At 39.8% G+C, this 24,405-nt stretch overlaps 1 protein-coding gene across 1 annotated transcript in view; it reads right to left on the reverse strand.

Moving 5' to 3' along the window:
• The window catches only part of PRKCQ (protein kinase C theta), a 71,730-nt gene extending 56,350 nt beyond the window's left edge, over positions 1–15,380 (reverse strand). The window contains 6 exon segments of the mRNA XM_053665792.1: positions 3,561–3,617; positions 3,620–3,660; positions 9,035–9,095; positions 10,902–11,101; positions 14,223–14,349; positions 15,206–15,380. Coding sequence (XP_053521767.1) covers positions 3,561–3,617; positions 3,620–3,660; positions 9,035–9,095; positions 10,902–11,101; positions 14,223–14,349; positions 15,206–15,223 — 504 coding nt within the window. The 5' untranslated portion in view covers positions 15,224–15,380.
• Positions 15,381–24,405: the final 9,025 nt, after the last annotated feature.

Genomic DNA, 24,405 nt, shown 5'->3' on the forward strand with positions numbered 1-24,405 from the left:
GAGCCCAGAAATCAACCCAACTCTCTACAGTCAATTAATATTTGACAAAGGGGGCAGTAACATAAAATGGAGTAAAGATAGCCTCCTCAACAAATGGTGTTGGGAGAACTGGACAGCTATGTGCAGAAAAATGAAACTTGAGCACAAACTTACACCATACACCAAAATAAATTCAAGGTGGATAAAAGACTTAAATATAAGCTGTGACACCATTAAAGTCCTAGAGGAGAACATCGGCAAGAAAATCTCAGATATTTCACGCTGCAACATTTTTACTGATATGTCCCCTAGAGCAAGGAATATAAAGGAAAGAATAAACAAATGGGATCTCATCAAAATAGAAAGTTTCTGTGTGGCTAAAGAAAACAGTATTAAATTAAAAAGACAACCAACTGTATGGGAAAACATATTTGCCAATGATACCTCAGACAAAGGTTTAATCTCCAAAATATACAAAGAACTTACACGACTCCACTCTAAGAAGACATCTAACCCAATTAAAAAATGGGCAAAGGACTTGAACAGACACCTCTCCAAGGAGGACATACAGAATATCCAGAGACACATGAAGAGATGCCCAATATCGTTAGCTATCAGAGAAATGCAAATTAAAACCACAATGAGATACCACTTTATACCGGTCAGGATGGCTATCATAAACAAAGCAACAAACCACAAATGTTGGAGAGGTTGTGGGGAAAAGGGGTCCTTAGTTCACTGTTGGTGGGATTGCAGACTGGTACAACCATTATGGAAAACAGTATGGAGTTTTCTCAGAAAAATAAAATCGACCTGCCTTTTGACCCAGCAATTCCACTGCTAGGTTTATATCCTAAGAATTCTAAAACATCAATTTCAAAGAACCTATGCACCACAATGTTCATAGCAGCACAATTTACAATAGCCAAGAGTTGGAAGCAACCTAGGTGCCCATCAGTAAATGAATGGATCAAAAAATTGTGGTACATTTACACAATGGAATTCTATGCAGCAGAGAGAAAGAAGGAGCTACTACCCTGTGCAACAACATGGATGGAACTGGAAAGCATTATGCTGAGTGAAATAGGCCAGGTGTTAAAAGACAAATACCATATGATCTCACCTTTAACAGGAAGCTAAATAACAAAACAAACAAGCAAACAGAATAAAAACAAAGACATTGAATTAGAGAACAAGGGGACAGTGACCAGAGGGGAGAGGGAAGGGAATTTAAGGGGAAAAAAGGGGAGGGATTTGGAGGAACAAATAGGAAGGACACAGGGACGAGAACTAAGGGGGGTGGAAATGGGAGGGAGGTGGGGAGCACAGGGCAGGGGGGGGCTGTGATGGGAGAAATAGACAAAAAACTGTACTTGAAAAATAACTAAATAAAATTAAAAAAATATTTTTAAAAAGTCAGAAAGTGCTAGAAATGAATTTATTCCCTTGTTCCTTCTTGTGATATTATTTATTCTCTATTTCAGTCATTACAAGAGAGTAAATTTATAAAAACTCAGAATTTCTTGAATGCTTCTGGTATTTACTACATTTTATTTTGAATCAATTTGCTCTTCCATTTATTTATTGGCTTGGAGAAGCTCATTAATTTTTATATCTTTGGTTATTTGTTTTATATTATTTACTTTAATCTACCACTTGTTTGTAGTCAGTCCAGCCACAAATGTTTCCTAGGTAGCTCTGAGAAAATTGCTATGCTGAATGTCCTAAAGAAATATAAAATACTATTCATAACCTTTGAAAGTGGCTAGTCATCAAGTCTGGGAGACAGGTGCTCACATGAAGAATGGTATATATAATGGTGTGAAACAGACATGGAGATATGTACATCCATACTTTTTAGGTGGTAGGAAAAGGAATTATGAAAAAGACCACAAAGAGACACCTAAAAAATTAAGAGAAAAACTTGAATAATATCACATTGGCTAGCCAAGAAAGAATGGTTTCTTCAGCATTGAGTTATATAGACATGTCAAGGGAATGAAGGCTAAGAAACAGAAATTTATTTTGAGGATTCATACTCTTGGAGGAAGCCATTTAGCAGACTGGTTGAAATATAAGCTGGTCTTTTAGGGTTCAGGAATAGATAAAGTGGTGAAGAAATAGGAACTAATAAATATAAAGTACTTTTTCAAGAAATGTGTCAGGGAAGGAGAGGAAAGAAAAACTCATGAAGGTAAAAAGGTAAAAAAAAAAAAAGATCTTTCTGAAAATAGAAGATGGTTTATGTCCTTGCCATGAGTTAGAAACCAAAGAGAGAAGGAAAAGTTGAAGATGCTAGAGAGAAAGCATGAGTGATGGTACAGAGCTGCTAAGAATTAGATGCAGGAGACCAAGAATGAGAAGGTCTTTCTCTGAGGCAGAAAAGCAGGAAGAAACAACTGTATTCTAAGCGCAGAGATAGACAGAAAGACCTTTTCATTAGGGGTTGACCAACCTCCAAGAGTGAGAAGAATAAGATACCCTCAGAAAACAAGGAGTATGGAAATGTTTGGAATAGACATTGTATGGAAATCCAGAGAAAATAAAAGGGACTTTTAACTGCCAGGGTGAGTCCAACTGAACGGTTCAACAAACATTCATTAAGTGCCTCCTATGTACCTAGCATGCAACCTGGTACTAGAGTTAAAGAAACAAGTAAGATTAGTTCAAACATTGCTTTCTTGCAAGGAATTTAGAGTCCAGAAGGAAAGTAGCAAATGTCAGAACAGAAATATTCACAGTATGCTATGGACCATGAAGGTGAGGAAACTACATCAGCTAAGGCAGGTAGAGTAGGTAGAGGTGAGAAAGACAGGAAAATTGGGACAAGGAAGGTACTAGCAGAAATAACTTCTAAACTGAGTTCTGAGGGATAAATAACTCCTATTAACATGTGGAAGAGGTATAGTGGGGAGAAGCAAAAAGTGTTCTCTCCAGAAGGAAAGGAATGAGCAAGGGTACAGAATTAGGTATCTTGGGATATGCATATTGCCAGTGTGCAGTAGGAAGCAGAAAACATCAGTGGTCACATGCAGATGTGGAAGTATCACATCAGTTTGAACATTTTTCCTGAACTAATTTACAACAATGAAAGGCAGTAGGTAGGAACAGGGGCAGAGAGGAACAGAGGCATGGCATGTTCAGAATGGACTTTTACATGGTTTATTCTGGCAACCATGTAGAATGACTGGGATTGGCAAAAAATAATGATGATGTAAGCAGGGGATATAATTGAAAAATACTAAATAGACAACATGGGCAGAAACTGTTGATGGATTAATCTGGGAGCTTAAAGGACAAAGAGGCTATACAAATTACTTTCAGGTTTCATGGTAGATAAAGCAATAATTAACCAGAAAATGAGGACAAAATAAATAGGTAACTGATAAAAATGGTGCAAAGGCACACAGCAGGAGAGGGGGAATGCACAGTTTGGAGATCAGGCCATCTTTGGAAGAAGAGGGTGCTCATAAGAGCAAGGTACTTAGTAGCAAGGGCTTATGAAAGACCGCAGGCTAGGCTAGGAGTTAATATTACAAGTGGCTAACAAATGAGTGTGAAAAAGAAATGAGATTAGAATAGTGGGAGAGAGGACAGAATTGACAGGAGAGGAGGATGAGTTCCAAAAGAAAGAGGTCTGGCTCTGAGTCCTTACTGGGGTGGAGAATTCCATGTGAAGACCTGTGGGGTGATTGTAGGTCATTGAATGGATAAAGAAAAGTGTAGGAAGGTGTAAAAATATGAAGTGGGCATATCAGATGGTGATGATGGACATGAAAGCTACCAAGAGTGATGATAGGGGAGCAAAGGAAGAAGAGAAAAAGTGATTCCAGTACTTTTTAAGGAATAGGAATTTTAAAAGATAAAGAATAGACTGAGCTGTATGTGAGGAGCAATGAGCCATTTAATTGACTACAGAGTAGAAAAGAATTGAGGCTTCCATTAAAGAGGGTTGCAGGAGACATGATGTCATCTTAATTGTTATCCAAGATTATATTATTTCCCCCTTTCATTTGTCTGCTCTTCCCATATCCCCCACTTCAACCACTTCTATGATCATTTTCTTAGTCTGTTTTAAGAGATGTCACCAATAGTTTTTCTTTCATTCAACTTGCATTTTTTTTCTTTTTTCTTTTTCTTTTTTTTCTTTTCAATGTGTGGTTGCCTCTCGTGCGTCCCCTGCTGGGAACTGGCCTGCAGGAAACCTGCCTGCAACCCTGGCATGTGCCCTGACTGGGAATCAAACCGCAATTGTCTGGTTCGCAGGCCCATGCTCAATCCACTGAGCTACACCAGCCAGGGCTCAACTTGCATTTTTAAAGACTTATAAAATCACCTTAACTAAGTACTTATAATGGGCATACCCTTCCATCTACACTGCCAAGAACTCTTTTCTTTTATTTCATTCCTATAACCACATGCTTAGACCAGCATCTCACCACCTCTCCATTGCAAAAAAGAAACTTTAGAGCCTCTTTCTATATCTAGTCTATTTTCATTCCCAAAGTCATCACACATTCTGTCACAAGCAATTACCTCAAAACAGTGCTTTCATCATATCATGTCCTGCTCAAGAATGCGACTGTGACTCTTTGTTGGTGACTTCTCACAGTATACATACTACTCTTGCCTGGCTTCCAAGCCCACTAAGATCTGTCTTTGATTCTTCATCCTGATTTTAGCAGGAGCCCGCTGATCTAACTACACCAATCTTCTCATAGTCCTTTGTCCATTTATATTTTTGCTCAAGCCTACATTTTTTTCTTCCCAAAGGCTATCTTTCTTCTTTGCAAACTCAACTCAGCCTATCCTTTTGAATTTTCTGGATTGAAGGTAACCCATTGATTAATCAGTATTTATATGGTTTAGGATTTAATTCTCTGTTTAATCTGTACCATCTCTCCAATTTGGGTTTAAGATCCCTGAGTAAGAACTCATGCTTGGGTTTTCTGAATCCTTCAGAAAACAAACATTCTTAAAAATTGAATGAGATCCTATACTTCTCATTGTCAATGAGGAATTTTACACTTGAGTTATTCCATAATATTGCTTGTTAAAAATTAAGGTTTTTGATATATAAAAATTTAGAGATGGAGTTTCAATTTGTGGCTAGTATAGAAAATTTAAGTACTACAAACTTTTATTCTTTTTATAAAATATATTTATTGATTATGCTATTATAGTTGTCCCATTTCCCCCCTTCACTCCCCTCCACCTTGCACACTCCCTCCTGCCCACATTTCCCCCCTTTAGTTCATGTCCATTGGTCATACATATAAGTTCTTTGGCTTCTATGTTTCCCATAGTATTCTTACCGCCCCCATGTCTATTTTCTACCTACCATCTATGGTATTTACTCTCCATACCTTTCCCCCATCTCTCCCCCTCCCACTCCCCTGTTGATAAACCTCCATGTGGTCTCCATTTCTGTGGTTCTGTTCCTGTTCTAGTTCATTCTTAGTTCATTTTTCTTTTTGTTTTAGGTGTGGTTGTTAATAATTGTGAGTTTGCTGTCATTTTACTGTACATATTTTTATCTTCTTTTTCTTAGATAAATCTCTTTAACATTTCACACAATAAGAGCTTGGCGATGATGAACTCCTTGGACTTGACCTTATCTGAGAAGCACTTTATCTGCCCTTCCATTCTAAATGAAAGTTTTGCTGGATAGAGCAATCTTGGATGTAGGTCTTTGCTTTTCATGAAAGAATACTTCTTTCCAGCCCTTTCATGCCTGCAAGGTCTCTTTTGAGAAATCAGCTGACAGTCTGATGGGAAGCCCTTTGTAAGTAACTGCCTCCTTATTTCTTGCTGCTTCTAGGATTCTCTCCTTCATTTTAATCTTGGCTAATGTAATTATGATATGCTTGGTGTGTTCCTCCTTGGGTCCAACTTCTTTGGGACTCTCTGAGCTTCCTGGACTTCCTGGAAGTCTATTTCTTTTGCCAGATTGGGGAAGTTCTCCTTTATTATTGGTTCAAATAAGTTTTCCACTTGTTGCTCTTCCTCTTCTCCTTCTGGTAGCTCTATAATTCACATGTTGAAATGTTTAAAGATGTCCTGGAGGTTCCTAAGCCTCTCCTCATTTTTTTTTGAATTCTTGTTTCTTCATTCTTTTCTGATTGGATGTTTCTTTCTTCCCTCTAGTCCACTCCATTGATTTGAGTCCCAGTTTCCTTCCCATCACTATTGGTTCCCTGTGCATTTTCCTTCATTTCACTTAGAGTAGCCTTCATTTTTTCATTTGATTTGCGACCAAATTCAACCATTTCTGTGAGCATCCTGATTACCAGTGTTTTGAACTGTGCATCTGATAGGTTGGTTACCTCTTCGTCGCTTAGTTGTATTTTTTTCTGGAGCTTTGATCTGTTCTTTCATTTGGGCCATTTTTTTTTGTCTTGATGTGCCTGTCATGTATGAGGGGCAGAGCCTTAGGTGTTCACCAGGGCAGGGCAACCCACGTAGCTGGTTTGTGATGCTGTATGTGGAGAAGGGGTCTGAGAGGGAACAATGGCATTTGCTCCTCTCTCTGTGGATTTCAGTCACTTCCCCCACTTCCCACAAGCAAATTGGGCCCTTATGATGCTGATTTCTGAAGGGTTGGGTTTGTGTAGGTTCTAGGACCCTATCTATGGGTCTGTCCAATGAACTCTCCTGTGAGGCTGGGAGTTTCTCTTGCTACCACCTCAACCCCCACAGGTGTTTTCAATCAGTGGTTTGAGGCTTTATTTTCCCATATTGGGGCCCTGGGTTGTGCAGTCTGTCCTGCTCCCCAGTTTCGCCTGGTTTATCTGTGGGAGAATGTGGGACTACCCAGTCCACCAGCCACGGCCTTGCCAGCCAGCTGCAGCCTTGTGTGCCCCATTCCACAATCCATTCCCTTACTAGGTCTGCCAGCCACCACCTTGCTGTGAGTCCTGTCTGCCCCAGCTGCCCAACTCTGCCCCTCCTACCGGTCTGGATGAATGTGTCTTCTTTAACACCTTGGTTGTTGGACTTCCATATGGTTCAATTTTTTGTCAGTTCTGGTTGTTTTTTGTTTTTCAATTGTTGTTGTCCTTATTTTGGTTGTGCGAGGAGGCACAGTGTGTCTATCTATGCTTCCATCTTGGCTGGAAGTCCCAAAGTTTTATTCTTAAAAAACACTTCCTGGGTTTGTTAAATTATTATTTGTCAAATATTATTGCTTTTGATCCACCTGAATTTGCTTTTTCATTCTAAGACACAACTTAAGTTCCACAATAATAAGATAAATATCCATGGAGTTTTTTTTTTCAAAAGCAGTGTTCTTTAAGCCATTTACCAAAAATACTTGCATTCTGACTGAGGCCTTTCTTCAATTTACATTGGGCCATGTTTTGAACTGATGGGAGAAGTACACTTCATTTTACTCAAGGAGTTAAACAGTACTGGTAGTATCATTTAGTCCAGTACTTTCACTGTTTATGCAAGCCCGGTTATTTAGCCACCCTACTATTACTCATTTTGCTGACTCAAAAATAGTACAATGACTTTTGATATATATCTAGAGTCTCCAGACATAAAAGAAGAAAAGTTCATATCTCTTTAGAATTTGTTTTTTTAAAGAAAAGTTTACTATGGAAAATCCAAATATATACAAAGTTGAGCAAACCAATTTCCCAGTAGTTATCATCCAGCATCAACAATTTCCAGTCCATGGCCACTCTTCTAACTCACCCCATCCCCCACCCGCCCCCTGCACCAATGGGTTATTTCAAACAAATCCCTAGTACTATTTTATCTATAAATATTTTAGCATGTATCTTAAAGATAAGGACCCTTTAAAAATATAACCACAAATACCATCACACTTAAAAAAATTAAGTGTCTCAATATCATCAAATATATGGTGAGTGTTCAATTTTACATGATTATCTTTTTTAGTTTTCTAAACATATAATCTTTATTATATATATTTTCCATTAGCATTTAGTCCCCTAATGCCCTACTCCCCTCAGCAACCCCCGCACTGTTGTCCATGTCCATGAGTCCTTTTTCCTTTTTGCTCAATCCCTCTACCCCCAACCCTCCCTCCACCCACTACCTGTCATTTTCTCTCCATCTATGAGTCTGTCTCTGTTTGGCTTGTCAATTCAGTTTGTTCATTAGATTCCACATGTGACTGAAATCATATGGCATTTGTCTTTCTTTGACTGGCTTATTCACTTAGCATAATGTTCTCCAGGTTTTTATTTTCCAAGGTATTGTTTGAATCTGGGCCCAAAGGACTTGCACATGTAAAGGAAAACCCCAGTATCACAAACTAAACTAAACCGTAAACTATAAACTAAAACTTGTTTCTTGGTAGTAAAACAAATTCAGAAAATAATTAAATCAGCTTATTATCAGTCAGCTTACATATCCATTCGGAGGTTTAGGATTTCATGACAAGTAGCATTTGATTGGTTTAAATAGCACTTTGACCACAGAATATAAATGCAACAGAAGGAACTGACAGGCTGTCACAGGCCCCAACCAACACTCAGCTGCAACTTCCGTGACCAATGTCTGTGTCACATGGAACTGAAACTCTTTAGCAACGCATTTTCCTTCCTTGTTCCTAAAAAAGTTTGAGGACTGACTTGAAGCCATTAATATTTTGCCACTAGGGTTATGAAAACATTTATTGGTTTCTTATATTTATTTTGTATTCTACTGATAATGTGATAGCTTGTTACATCACATAATTTATATACAGACAGTGTGTATACATTACAACATATAAACAGAGCCTTTTGAATTTATATTACATTTCCAAGCTAAAATAAAGACTGACTATAAAAGCACTGGGCACATGAGTCCACACAATTAAAAAAAACTACTGCTATAAATGGTTTATATTTTTATGATTCTCTAACCCAGAGAGTGTATTGTCAACTACTGTTTGAGCAACACTAGAAATCTGAAGAACACTCCTTGGGCTTCCATTTTCTCCTGATTCTTTTCTACGCTTTGCAAAAGTCCAATAAATGCAACAAGAGGAGAAGGGACATGCCCTCCTCACCCCCCAAAAGGAAGAAGAAATGTCACTTGCCGCTCATTTCCAGGAAGTATCTTGCATTCATTAGCATTCGGCCTTGAGGTTTCAGCTCTAACTGGTTGAGAGAAGGAAAGGAATACCAATCAGAATGTGAAAGAAGTGCTGAGGTTAATGACTTCATAACTGGTGAGTTTGATGATGGCAGATTCCCAAAGTAGAATCCAAGCATTGCTCCCTCTCATTTTACAATTGCATATTATCATAATAGCTCAGCATCTGTGCTATAGCCTTTCTTTTATTAAGATGCCTCGGCAACTCATTAATCTTACTTGGAGAGGAAAATTCCCATAAGGAAGAAACAAACTTCCCAAACAGATTCTATTTGAGTTTCTTGCCCGCACTGATGCTTATCTGAAGAGCTGTAAAGGGGTGGAGACCTTGTACATGACAGTGGAATCACAGACACTGGGACTAGCTCATGTGGGCAACAGGCAGGCCTTTGGAAGGAAAGACGAATCCTTTACCGAAGGTGCCTCCACATGGGTGACTGGGCTAATCAGGGTACTAAATGGGAATGGCCTTTTTCTTCCACAGGAGAGGCTTTTTTTCCCCCTTGGGAAAGTGTTGGATAATCTAAGGGAAATTTTAATTCAGTTGATCTGAGAAAGGATTAACATAATATATTCAGTGCCATTATATAGAAGGGATCCGAACAAAGTGACATTTTAAAGGGGTGATGCAGGATATCTTGTGATGTGATATAATGGAAAAAAATGTCAAATCCAAGGTAACCTGACCACTATTGCCAATACACCAAAGCATAACACTATATTGTCAATGAGCTGAAGAGAATATGAGAGTGAAGGAAAGGTCATTATCAATCCATGAACTAACCAGAATAATTGAGCAATAGTAAGAAGTGTCCAGTTGAACCTAGAATTGAATATGAATCATGGCTAAATAATTTACTGGCTGTGTGACCTTGTGCAAGTCACTAAACCTTCAAAGATCTCTGAAAAACTGATACAGGATACTTAACCTCACAGCATCACTATTAGAATTTTATGATTTCTTTCCATTTTGAAAACTGCGACTTGAAAATCTTTTGGGTGGAGTTATTAAAAATCTGAGTTATAGGAAATAAGAAGGAGAAAGGTAAGATTCTCTCCTTTTGTGTAAATGATATGAATATTTGAGAACATTTTCTGGGTTTCAGATTATTTAAAAACAGTTTTTACTGGTATATAAATACTTTCATTTTCTGGGCTCCAGAAATTTTTATTAGAGTGTTCATGCTTTCATCATATTTTATTCTTCCATTTAACATTTCTAAACATTTGCTACCAAAACAGTTATAACCTAAGTTTTCAAAAACTTGATGTAGTAACATGGATTGTGTATGATGTACTTTTTAATAGAAAGTAAGCTAAATGAGAACATTTAGCTAAAAAAAACTTGTAGGGATTGGCAAAGTATGGAGAAGACCAAACATTAAATAGATCTTTGCTTAATACTCTCACTTCTATCTATCATCTAACTTGTAAGATATCAGGATATATTTGTATTATCTTGATAAATAGACAACAGTTATATTCCCAAGAAGGGGACATTTGTGATCTTTCTGAGCTTACTTTTAGTTATAAATCAATAACACTTGTTCATAGCCCGAGACCTTTTTCACCTCACACAGGAATCAAAGGGATTTGAATATGTCAATATGTTCCATAGTCTACAATGCAATGAATAATCATGGTCATTATCAACTCACCAATGAGTAAGTGGTAGGAAGTCTGTCTAGCCAGGCTGGTATATCATTATTTTAGCATGACACTGAAATTTCAAGCTAGTCTTTAGCTAATATGGTACTTAATCACTTAATGGTACATACACTTTAAATAGAGCTCGTAACTCAGATATTTACCCATATTTCTGTCTTCCCATTGTTCTTTCTGCACCTCTCGGCCAGGGAGTAGAGCTCAACAGTAGTTTCAGATATTAGGTCCACATTTTTGCCCTTCACAATGATCTGCATTACTCTTCCCTTATTGATATGGGCATCAAAAGTGCTGTCCCAGGGAGGGTACATGGTTGGCTTTTTCTGGATGTACATCTGCCCATTCTCTAGGAATAGAAAGATATGGTTTCATTACTCCTTTAGCCAGCTCTGGGAAAAAATTTAATTCAACTCAGCAGTGACACTCATTCCATCTGCTCTCTAGGATATATAATTCTGTTGGGGAGACAAAAATAACACATAAGACAATTAGAAACGACACAGGACAGAATGAGACACTTCCAAGTTCTACATGCAAGGTAATGTACTGAGATGTAAAAGTCAATCAGGATGATTTAGGCAACAAAAATCTGACAGTGCCTTGGACTGACTCTGTGTTTTTCCTCTTCAACAGTTAGTTGCTTCACTGTGAGTATGAATACCTAAGCAAATAAAAAGAACTCAGGGACTAAGCCTAGTATATTTTGTAGGGCAGAGTGACTTAAAGAAACCCCATTCTTTATGGTAAGAGGCAAAAACTTTAAAACATAATGAACCATTATTTTCTTCTCCAATTCTCAAGTGAGGATACATTTTGCATGAACTGTGCATCATGCAACCTAAGCAAAAACTAACAAGTAACTCAGAGAGGTGGCAGCTTTCCTCCGCCATGGAGTGAGTCTGTGGAGCAGGTACAGGTCTGCAGTGAGGAAGGGCGAGCCAGTAGGAGCACTGGAAATGGGGTTGTAACAAGGACCAGGGTCAGGATGATGAAGTTTAAGAGAAACCTTCCCAGAGCCACCAAGTGATTGGGAGAGTTTACCAGTGGGAGTGTAATAGTGTTGTCATATATTTCATCCAGAGTGAATTTTGGTAGTAGTCGTTCTTTAATCATGTCAGAAGCATAAAACTGCAGCTGTCTTTGAGTGTTTGTTTCTTGTGACAATAAGCACAGGAAGTGGCAGATTTAGCAATTCAGAGATGTTGATTAAACGAAAGGTAAAATCCACTTACAGCCTGGAAACAAAGCAGTTCTGACTCTGATGGCCCTTTCTCTCCAATGCACAATGCTAAAGTGGAACAGGAATTTAGATTTTGCTAAATTATTATTTGGGAGGAATACAAAGATTTGAATAAACTGAAACTTCAAATTTTAGATGAACCTGGCTATTAGAGGTATAAAATGATGATGATGATAAGAGTAGAACAGGAAGGGGAAGCTTTTTTATTGCTTGTTTACGAGAAATTGAAGTGGAGGTTGGACTTAAACACAAGCAACAGCAATATTAACTATCACTGTAACATTTTACTTCCATGAACCTGGAGGACCCCCCTTCTCATAATTCTTTTTGACCATAACTTTTCTCCACACCTGACAAAGAGCAGAAGTTCCAATGGCAAGGCATTACTCATAATTTTGCTCACTAGGTTTTTAATCACCTAAATAAAGGACCAGAACTCAGGATCCTGTCTGTTTATTTACAGTGAGTTTCATCATTTTTTCAAAGGCTCCCAGCCTCCTAGCACTGGGTCACATCTGTCCCTGTTCTGTTCTGTTGATTCATCGTGGAAAAGGCAGCCTCGCATCTCCAAGGTGGAAGTGTGTTTACATTCTATAGAAGTAATACTGGAATGATAATGTTCAAAGAGATTTCTTTTCAGAAGAAAACCAAATCAAAATCATCAAAAACAAAAACCTCCACATTCCACAGGCTAACCTTTTGAAAAAATAAAGTTGTCTTCTTTTCTGACAAGGTCTTGATCCACAGGGCTGATTAGACCAAGTTCAAAGACCAAAAGAAGAAGAAATGTTTAAAAAAGGTCTCTGGAGGCAAATGTCAGAGAGACCTGTGGTTGTAAAGAGAACTGGGATCCAGGAGACCCATTAAGTCCAAAGCGGCTTTGAAAAACTCAGACATTTTACACTTCAAAGATTTCTGTGACATTTGAAAGGTTTTAGATTGGGAGCAAGTGCTGCTCTCACTTTTAACTTAACAGGAAAGAAATCTGGTCAGAAGGGAAATCAGGATGATTCAGAAGGTCTCAGCTTTGACGCAGTCACAGTGGCAGGAAGGACAAAGTCAACCAGGACACAGTCTTTTAAGGGAGGGCAAAGCTAAGACAGGAGTGCTGGGAAGCCCAGGATCCTGAGCTGGCAACATCTTGCTAGCTGAGGTTCTCACCTGCAAAATCGGGTTCCCTTGCATCTGTAAATGTCACCCCCTGAGAGGCCTTTGTGGGACTACCCTGTACAGAATAGTATACCTCGCTGTCCCTAATCCTTCTCTCTCCCCTTTCCTCTGCTTTGTTTTTTTTCACTTCACATGACTTACCACAGTATATTTTTGTTTACTGCCTGTTGTCCTCGGCTAAAAGAAAAGCAGTTTTTCGGTCCGAGTGCACAGTCGGAGCCCCATAAATACTTATTATGTAAATTGCTCCTATTGTCACTGCAAGTCTGCAGAAGGTAATCATACTGCTCGACAAAGTGTCTGCTGAAACAACGAAAGTGTATGGAAGGAAATAGGGAAGGTGGTAGGACTGAGAAAACATTGAGGGAGTGAGAAGGAGAATGGAAGCCAGCTGAAGTGACCATGTAGAGATTCCAGACAGAACGGGATTATTTTCATTGAATGATCTAAACCCACAAACGGAGTTTTGGAAGACTGTCACACTTCCTCACCGTGACCTGCCTGTGCACATTTAACTTTGACAAAGCACTAACTATCATTTTACTGATCTGGGGCTTAGTAAACACAAAACATCAAGTTTTCTGAAATTTGGATTCTAATGGCTAATTATATATTCTTTGTAACATTCATCAAAGTTTAGCCAAATAAAAAAAAACAGTGACCAATCTTTAGAGCTAATTCTTCATCTCATAATCATTGAGAGCAACCAGACTTGACAATGTAGGTCCCATGTTCTACTTTAGCACCCTAGATTTTTTCCCATTAATTCCTCACATAAAGTCCTCAAACCCATTTCTCCTTTCCTTTGCTCCTTTTGTTTCTGTGGAGAAATGGTCCAGTGAACTAGAACACAAGGCAGGAGACCTGGGGCTACTTCGAGGTGATCACCAAGCCCATATGCTCTTGAGGAAGTCTTGGCTTCCCCAGACATCAGTTTACTGGACTGTAAAACTAGGGTGAACCAGAAGACCTTGAAGACTCCCACGAGTCCTTGCTTTGTAGTTCACAGCAGAATCTCCCTCCACCGCCCCCTCCTGGAGGACCCATTCAAGCTTACCTGATTCAACATATTCTTTGACCAGCACCGCACAGTAAGGGTTAACGGCCTCTCCTTGACAAGGCTGGCAGGACCCACAGTCAAAGTTGGACAAACCAATTCGAAGAAATGGTGACATGGTGGCTCCCTGCAAAAGTGACAAAAGACAAATTCTGTCTGAGGGGCTATAAAATATATTGTTTCTGGTGTCCCATCTCCACTTAACCAGTGCTTTATTGCCGATAGACACGGCTTCAAATGGTTTAACTATCCATTCCAACAAATGCTTTCACTTCCCCTTCTGCGAAGTACATTATTGGGCTCACCCCAAACCACAGATGGACTTGCCGAGGAAGGAGGCTTTCTGGAAGTCTGCGCTTATTCAACTTCTTCAGCTAGAATTGTAATTCCACTCAATTTAATGTATTTACGTTTAATAGTTGCAGAGAGAGGCAAACTTTCCCCAATGTTTTATTCCTTCTATTATTCAAGTAGGTACTCAGGAAACAACTAACAATAAGAAAATGAGTTTATAAAGAGTGAGTCTATTTTAGTCACACCAGTTAAATATGACACCGCAAATTCTTACACGGGCTATTTATGTGTGTGGGGGAACTGGCTCTGGGCACTTAGCAGCTGATCCCTATTTACTTCAGACATTTCAAAAAGGTTGCTTTCTTCACAGTCAAATAGAGGTGTGAACTTGTCTATATACATGCATATAAAATAAGCCTTTGAACATCATGAACTACTTAAAAAAAAAACCCAATCACTGACCACCATAAAAGAGTGCTTTATTGTGTAAGGATAAACAAAATACTTTACAAAAGCCAATCAACTAATAATTATGCCTTCCTAGAGATGTAGGTGAAAAATTATAGTCTTGGCCACACATTTTAGGATTTTAGTCTGAATCTACACGGGCTGTGTTCCTTTCCTGGCTTTCTCTGGCCACACTTTTCTCAACTAAACATCCTTTTTTTTTTTTTTTTAAATAAACCTACTTTTCCATGGGGTTCCATTACTTTGAAACTATCATCTGGTATTCAGGGAAAAAGTTACTTCTTTGCTTCTTCTGGATTCTTGAATTGTTTTCTCCTCCTGAATTTTTCCGAACTTTCTTAAGTAAGTCAAAGCTAACAAGATCAAAGCCTGAGCTGTCTTTTCTACCTTTTAGGAAGGAAGAAAACTACTCAGAGTAATAGGAATCCAGATGTGAGAATCAATGACATCACTGGAAATCTTGGGCCCAGAATCCCGAATCTGGCAGATTTGTAAAAGTTCCTCAGCCTCTGCGAAGCTGGCCGTCTTTGGATCTTTTGGGTGTTCTGAACCTAGGGAGAGACAAATAAAGGGCTCTTGATAACTGCTGTTAATTTCAGGGATTTTTAAAATATATATTGTTAGTACTCAAGGGTATGGTCATTGATTTTAGAGAGAGAAGCATGGGGAAGAGAAAGAGATAAGAGAGAAAGACATCTGTGAGAGAGAGAAACACTGATGTGAGAGAAAAACATTGATCTATTGCCTCCTGTATGCACCTGGACCAGGGACTGAACCCACAACCTAAGTATGTGTCCGACCTGGAATTGAACCCATAACCTTTTGGCATATGGGATGATGCTCCAGCCACCTGAGCCACCTGGCCAGCCAGATGACTTTTCAGATTTGTCTTTAGGGTCCCTCTCGACTCTCTGAATTTAGAATTCTTGGGCAGGAGTCGGACTAATAACAGAATTCTTTCGAGAAAACTTCTTAGAGACTCCCTTTTCCTGGGCCACATAGATTTTTGGGGGCAAATCAATATTTCTTAGTAAGCAGGAAAAATCACCAGAAACTGTTCTCATTAGAAAATATTGAAAATATTTACCATGTGTGAACTCACTGAAGATTTCCTCAAAACAAGTAAAGATAAGGAAGTTATTCCAGTCTGGAGGGATCACAGATTTATGAGGCCTGTGTTGCAAGCATGGTGACCTTTAGTGAGGGATGTGTCATTCTGCTATTTCCAGGCTAGGTTCAGGCTTAGATGACAGCAGCTTAACATGCACCTGGGAAAAGCTGTCTGGGAACAGAAAGAAACCTCTAGGGTAACCAGGGTTCCTATGTATGGGCGAGAGATGCAGTGAAACCCTCCCACAGGGCTTTTTAGGCACCAGCTGGCCCCCTATTTAATCAGATTTCAGATTCATTTGCCGTTTACCAGATTCGCTTGCCCTGTCCACTCAGCTGCCAGCAGCTGACAGTTTACCTGATGCGCACACTTGTTTGAGAGCCAGGCCACCGCTTCTTTCTAAAGGTCTAGTCCCAGTGACCTGATCTGACATTTTGACATCTAGAAGACAGAATCGACACTGCTGTGCTTAACCTCACACGTCATCTAATGAAGCCCCAAGCTCAGGGGTGTGTTTTTTAAGGCCAAAGTTTGCATTTTATTTTTGAGCTACTTAGAAATTTTTCCCCTCCTGTAACAACAAAGTGATCCTTAGGAAAAATGAAGAAAACACACAAAATTGGAACGTCTCCTCACAGTTCCACCAATAAAGCAAACTGCTGTTACTGTTTTGAGGTATTTTTATAGTCTTTTTAAATTAACAGGTTTCATGTTTCTTTTTTTTGCGTGTTGTGCTCATATGTATGTACGGGATTATATTTGGCTTTTTAACAACATTTTGCCATAAAAATTGTCTGTGTTACTACATTATTTTTGTTAGCATCCTTTTAATTCTTGCTTGACATTCTGTGGAGGGACAGCACATTTAGATGGTTTCTAACTTTTCCATACTAGAAATATGCTATGCTAAGCATTTTTTACAACTTAAAAAGATTAGAAATAATGCACCAGACTAGATCACTAGAGTACTGTAATATTACTAGATCGGATAATATTACTATTTGTAAGGCCTTGTACATTTAAAGAAAATAATGAAACATAAAGTGAAAGACCTAACAGAGGCAATATTGATCATAAGTACAACAGAAAATGAGTTAGCGTCATTCTAATATAACAAGCATATGCAAATTTGTATAAATGCTACCTATGACCCAAGTGAGCAAGTGGTAATAACACAAACTGTACAAAATACAGAAGACATAGTTGTGACTAATTGTATGGAAAAGTGTTCAGCCTTGTCAGCAATTTAAGAAATGAAAAATAAAACAAGATACTATATAAATTACTAATAATTTATATGCTGTTCTTGAAAAGACAAAAGGATATGGAGAAAAAATATCAGTGGTTATCATCTGGGTAGGGGAGTGGGTTTGGCTCTAAAGGGACGGCACAGGCACGTTTTTAGGGAAGATGGAGCTGCTCTGCAGCCTGAGTGTGTAGTGCTCACAGACGTCTAAACTTAAGTCCACAGAATTATACACCGAAAACAAAGGTCCATTTTGTCATATGACAATTTAAAAACCAAAAAAAAAAAATGCTTTTGGCATTTCAAGGTATGGATTCAAAGGTATCCATATGATCTTTGGATTTATACCTTGGATAATATAGCCAAGGTATAAATCCAAAGATCATATAGATAAAATACAAAGAGTATACATTAGGAAACTGCAAATCCACATAATAAAATATTAATTTCAAATCCTAAAGTAATCAGGAGTAGCTTCTTCAATTTACTAAAGGGAACTAGAGCCTTGAAGATGAATAAAACAACTTTTACTCTGTATTTTAGCTCTTTTGAAAATTTACATTTCAGTGCAACTAGCTAAGAATAAAGTAACATTAGAATTTGATAATGCATTTCTTTAAAGATATATTAATATTCAATTCTTAATTGAAATTGCAATAATGAAAATTAAAATATTTAAAATATAAAAATAATTTTAAAAATCCTTACCTGAGGATATGTTTATTGATTAAACAGAGAGAGAGAGAGACACACACACACACAGATGTGAGAGAGAAACATGGACCAGTTGCCTCCTGTATGTGCCCCCGACCAAGGACAGAACCCACAACCTAGATATGTGCCTTGACTGCGGATTGAGCCCACAACCACTTGGCACATGGGACAATGCTCCAACCAACTGAGTCATCTGGCCAGGATAAAAACAATAATATTTTTTCTTTACCTGCATAATTAGAAAGTATTTTGGAAATGTTCTTACCTAATGCTGGCAAGGACAACATGAATCATGCACTTTTATACAGGGGAGTTTGGAGTGTAAATTTCCATCATTCTTTTGAGTACACACCACATATGTATGTGTATAGGCATAGCTCAAGAGACAAGAAGATGTGCAATAAACCCAAAAGGAAGAAACTAACATGAAAGCTTTTGTGAACTGGCTTCTTGTGCTCAGAGCTGATGGTAAGAGGAAGGGGATTTCCCTGGGTGCTAAAATAGAAAGGAGAATTGTTTGTGTACAAAAATACATGCAGGGGAATAGGATCTATCAGGCTGTCCTCCCCTAGTTTTTCTGTGAGTGTAAATTTCATAAATCACCTCTTTACTCGCCATTCAGGGTGATTTCACCCTTTACAGCAGACAGTGTGTGTATAAGGCTGGCCAGGCTGTACCTGAGCTCAGGGGCTGGCTCGCTCTGCAGACCTCTCCTCTAAGCAGTAAGATCACACATTCAGTTTTCTCCTGGACAGCTCCTGGGAACCCTCCCAAGGGAACTCATTGTCCCTCCTTTCAAATCTGCCCTTTCTTTTGCCAGCTTAGTGACTAGTACCAAGACCCTCAGCCTAGCACTCTGTTCAGACGTGACCCTTCCCCTCACATACCACAAGCAAATTGCTTGTCTCCATCCCCACCTCCTTCCCCTGCTTCACGGTTGCTTTAGCTCAATTTTGCATATGCTTTGGTTTGACTCATCCTACCAGCTTACCCTGGGTCTCCCTATGCAGGCCCAGGCACCTCTCATTTCTGGGCAGACCTTCATGCTGCAGCCCGAGGGACTTCCTCTGGACTGGGCAGAACTACTGCCATTTCTCCAACTGCCATGCTGTTCCATAGCTCTAGTGATGTAATACTGCTCCCTCTTCCTGGAGTGCCCTCCTATTTTACTCCATCCTCTATCCTCCCCCCAACCCCACCACTCCCTCACCTTTCAAGCTCCTGCTCCATTTCTACCTCCTCTTTGACGTCTTTCTTCCTTCTGCCTTCATCATCATCCCTGCAATACATCTTGGTGGAATTTACTTGGCCTTCCGGGCTCCCATGGGTGCCTGGGTACACTGTGAGACAGCACCTGTCAAATTTATTTACCTCACCTCTGCCATTTCAAAAGTCTGAGTATGATAGATCCTGTCACTCCCACTTTCCATCTTTGTCTCCCCTCAGTCCCCAAATCTGTGGGATATAGAAGAGCCCCACTGGGATTTCTCCTACTTAATCCTTGGGTACCACAGGTTCTCAGAAGAGAGCTGTGACTCAAACTACACAAGTCCCTCTAGTTTTATCTGCATTCCATCTAGCAAACTGCCTCCCCACAGAGGGCATGTGGGTGCCTTACTTCCCCAGACCCTGGCTGTGATAAAGGGTTTTCTCTGTTATCAGATTTCTTTGGACATTTTCATCAGCTTTGTGGGGTGTGGTGTTCACATGGCCATACTTCCCTGTAACACTTTACTATATTTATTGGGTCATGTTGGCCCTCCCTGCCCCCACAAACACACACATAAGTCTGTGAGCTCTAAAATCAGGGACCATGTCTTAATCATGTTTGAGCCCTCCAGGGCTGATTCCTCTGTCTGATATGTAGCTTATGCTCAGTGCATTTTTGTTAAGAAACTTAATTTTCAAAAGCGGCATTTTACATAAGCTCCTAATCTTTGTGCATTTCTTTTATCTGCAGGGGTACAATATGGTCCAGTTAGGTGGCAGACAGTTACAGAGGAAGTCAATATGAAGGAAGAGTCCCCTGAATTGTTACAGGTGGCGAATCGATGCCATTACCAGCTCATCTGCAGGAGTTATTTAACCACTCTAAGCCTGTGTTCTCATTTGGGAAATGGTGATAATACTATTACTCATCTCAAAGGGCTATGAAGATGAAATGCACAAATACACAGAGGTGCTTAAATGAGACTGGCGTACCATAAACTCTCAATGTTAGTTGTTATTATTATTATTATTTATTATTATTGCAACTCTGACATATTTTCTAATGGACTCTATTGACTTTACTAGTTGTACCAAAAAAGGGCAGGAAGGAAGTAAAGCATATCTGGCCTGAATGATGGGACCACCCTCTGTACTCTGCCACTGAGCTCCCCCTGTGTATCTCTCCTATATCATGTATTACCCTCTCATAGAGTCGTCTCATGCCGGCACTTACAATGATGAACTATCAGTATGTCCATGCAATCTTCTGTGCTTTTGATATCCCAGCTGTGAAATATCATTACAATATGTCCTTTAAATTTGTAGAGAATCTTTACTTAACGTTTTCACCTTTAAGTGTGATCTCATCCATCTGTAACAAGTAGCTATGATTCAGGTAGATGTTCAAGTGTAATTGCTCAGAGGCATGTTTAAGGTCATGCAAGATTAAGTACTGAACTGAGAACTCTGGTCAATTGATTCCCTGGGCGCTGACTCACCTATTTACCTAGACTGACTCATTTACCACAATTCAAACCTGCCAACCGCTTTCACAGTGAGGTTTAGGATCACCATCAGATAACAATAGGTGATGGCACAAGATCCCATAGAAATAGGAAGCAGTAGACCTGCTATGTATTCTCATCAGCTAAAAAAGGTCCAGGAATCTCTTTCCCTGCAGCGAATGAAATAAGAATGAGTGTACTTTTTTATTTAAAAAAAATCCGGACAGCACTCATATTGCTGTAATTTAGTTGCAGACATCTTGGTGATAGAGGAAGAGTCTCACAGAAATACCAAAACCCTCTAACATGAAACAGGGAGAACATAAAAGAATCAGTAGTAACCTTGGAAATGAGGGGAAAAAAAGCATTCACTGGTTTCCAAGTGCATCAGTTCAGCTAAAATAAAATATTTTGGTATTCTGTTATGGTGGTTCGAGCCGACTAATATAATACACCTCCCCCCCACCTGAAAAACAGTGTAGAAATAAAACAAATATTGAAATATAGAAAATAAAGCACCCGGGATGACATTATTGATATTATGACATTAATTTTAATGTGACATGGTACTAGTCCTACTAAAGCATAGCTCTGATCAAACAAAGTGTACAAATACTCAAGAAAACTGCTCAAGTCCTCACTGAATTAAATCATGATTTCTCAACCTGTAATTGAAAAGCCTCCACGTGTTGGCTTCGTGTTGCCCTCCCCACACTACTGACTGGTAGCCTGTCTCAACTTCTCTGTTTGCCGAATACACCCAACTCCCCACCTCGGCGGCTCTATTTTCATACCATTCCTCCTGCTGGGAATACTCTGTCCATCTCTCATGCATGACTGCAGTCCAGCAGACTTCCTCATCTTACAGGGACCTCACTCATGTGCTGCCTCATCCAGAAATTCTTTCCTGCTCCCTGTGGTAAGAGGGGCAATTTATCTGATGGATGCATTTTAGAAAAATAGATGGCGCCTGCCCAGCCCAGCCCCCTCCTCTCTTCTGGGGGTGGGGGGTTTGCTGATTTCAGAGTGTATGTTTTTCCACTCCTCTCTGCAGGCCATAAGCGTGATGGGGCCCATCTGCCTCAGTCCTGGCCATTGTCCAGCACTGCCTAGGACACTGTGAACAGTGACCAACCTATTTGATTCAACACTTTGGCCATAGCCACCAATCTAGCCTTTATTACTTGTCAAGTTAACATTTTCTTCTCCATCTTCCTGACTCCTGAGCTGTCTCTCCATTGGTTTTAAGCACAAGCATAGCCCAGAGTGCTTATTTATTAGGTCCCCTACAATTCACAACACTTTGCAAAGAGCTTTAGGAAGCTGATAGTATTCAATCTTCTCACCAAGCCCACTAGGTAGGTATAATAGGCTCCATCCCACAGATAAGACACCAAGGCTGAGTGGGTAAACAGCTCGCTGAAGGTCATACAGGCAGGACTGGCAGCACCTGGGTTCCAGCCTTGGTTGCTAAGTGTCCCACCCAAACTAGTCAATTATTTCTTGTTAGAAAAGGCCTTTTAAGGTTAGGTCAGAGGGGAAGTGAAAGCATGGAGATTTCCCCATAGATTATTTCCATCTGCTCTAACAGTTCCTAACTAGAAAAGGCCTGTCACAATTCTCAGCACAAGCTGGCTCAGCACCCTCCCTGCTGACTATGTACTTGCTTAATTACCTGAGGTGCTAACTTGATGTTTCTCTTTGTTAGTACATGTGGTTTAATGAGATTTCTCCTCCATGGCTGTAATCTGAAGAGTTCAAAAGAGAGGACTATAAACAGGGTACTATACACAAAGTTGAAGTTTCTTGGAATAACTCAAGCTCTCTTTCGGAAGTGAGGTCAACACCGCTGACCTTGGTCATTTTCCCAGGATGCCATCCCTTTGGAACCATTTTCTAACCATAGTTACAGTAATCACTGAGTTCCAAGATGCTGCCTCATATAAGTAGCAAATTTAATTTCTGGTTCTGTTCATTGCATCAAAATGTACTCTTTTTAAAAAAGATTTTATTTATTTTTAGAGAGTGGGGAAGAGAGGGAGGAAGGAGAGAAGCATCAATGAATGAGAGGAACATTGATCTGGTGCTTCTTGCACACCCCCAAATGGGGTCCTGGCCTGCAACCCAGGCATGTGCCTTGACCAGGAATAGAACTGGTGACCCCTCAGTTTGTGGGACAATGTGACACGCACTAAGCCATACCAGTTAGGGAAAAATTTACTCTTAAAAGTAAATTTTACCATACACAGATAAGGAAAAAAAAGGAAAAGAAAAATAACTATATGAGGTGAAGGATGTGTTTATTAGCTTGGTTGTCATGATTATTTCACAAGGTAGATGTGTATCAAATCATCAAGTTGTATACCTTAAACATACTCAGTTTTTAATTGGCAATTATATCTCAGCAAAGTCAGGGGAAAAAGAGACAGTTTTCTCTGTGACTGTACCATCTCACCAACCCAGTAGGTCTAAATCAGACACAGTATGCATTGTAATTATTCTGATACCCCAGAGGAAGAGTTCTAGTCCTGCCAGTCAGGTGCTCAGAGAGAAGCACACCACCTGAACCGGGGATGCCAAATCACAGCCAGGGTACCTTGACTGAGAAGGTGAAGCCGACATACCCGGGCACTTGGTCCATTATCCTCTGGCCTTTACATGGCAGTGTCCAAAAAGGCATGGGGACATAGGAGTTGGAGGACATGCGGATGAACTCACAGGTAGGTAAACGAGACGACTATGGTATGAAAGCCAGATTTTACCAACTGCATAGTCTTAGACAAATGACCTAATCTCTGTGACTGTGCGTCTGTATCTGCAACCTGGGGAAAATAATAAACCCATTTCACAGACTTGTTATGAGGATTAAATAAATCAACTCATGGGAAATGCTTACAACAGTGTTTGGTGAAAAGGTAGCTATTGCTATCACATAGGACTTTCTGAAAGTATCCTTAGAAATTTTCCATGATGAAAATTGGTTACCGATGATGATGGTAACTTAGTCGATTATATGATGCAGCCAAGAATACATGGAAAGTACTGGCTAAGTACATGAAGCAACACACACACCTGTTTTTTTGCCATTGTTCCATAACCTACCTACTACGTATAACGCACCATACTGGATCCACAAACTGACACAGTCCCTGTTCTCTGCAAGCGTGGGGGCCTCAGAATGGGGTAGCCCAGTCCTGTCTAGAAGTGGTCATAGAAGGTGGGAGGGTTGGGGAACCTGGATCCCACTTACTTGCTCTCTTATCCTGTGAATAAAGTGATGCGGCCAGTTAAGGCAGATGGACTTCATAACAGTCAGAGAAAACAAGAAATGGTGAAGTGGGCCGTCACTCCTGAGTACACCAGCAACAAAACACCCCTGTCCTCCCAGCACCAGTGACACCACACCCCACTTCCTCCTGAGGGCGTGTGACACTTTTCAAAGAAAATACAGTATTTAGTAGTATCACCACAGCAAGCGGAAATAGCAATGTTCGGTCCATAGACGAACTAATAATTTTGTACAAAATAATGCACACAGAATCCTCCCTGTTTTTGCCACAACAGCCAGTGCTGGTCTGGGTACTGCTCATCACGTGAAGAGTACTGCAGATGCAGGGACAGGGGGACCAGGGATGA

Source organism: Artibeus jamaicensis, unplaced genomic scaffold (genome assembly GCF_021234435.1).
Source record: "Artibeus jamaicensis isolate MK-2021 breed Jamaican fruit bat unplaced genomic scaffold, CSHL_Jam_final contig_426, whole genome shotgun sequence".
In the NCBI taxonomy this organism is placed as follows: Eukaryota; Metazoa; Chordata; class Mammalia; order Chiroptera; family Phyllostomidae; genus Artibeus; species Artibeus jamaicensis.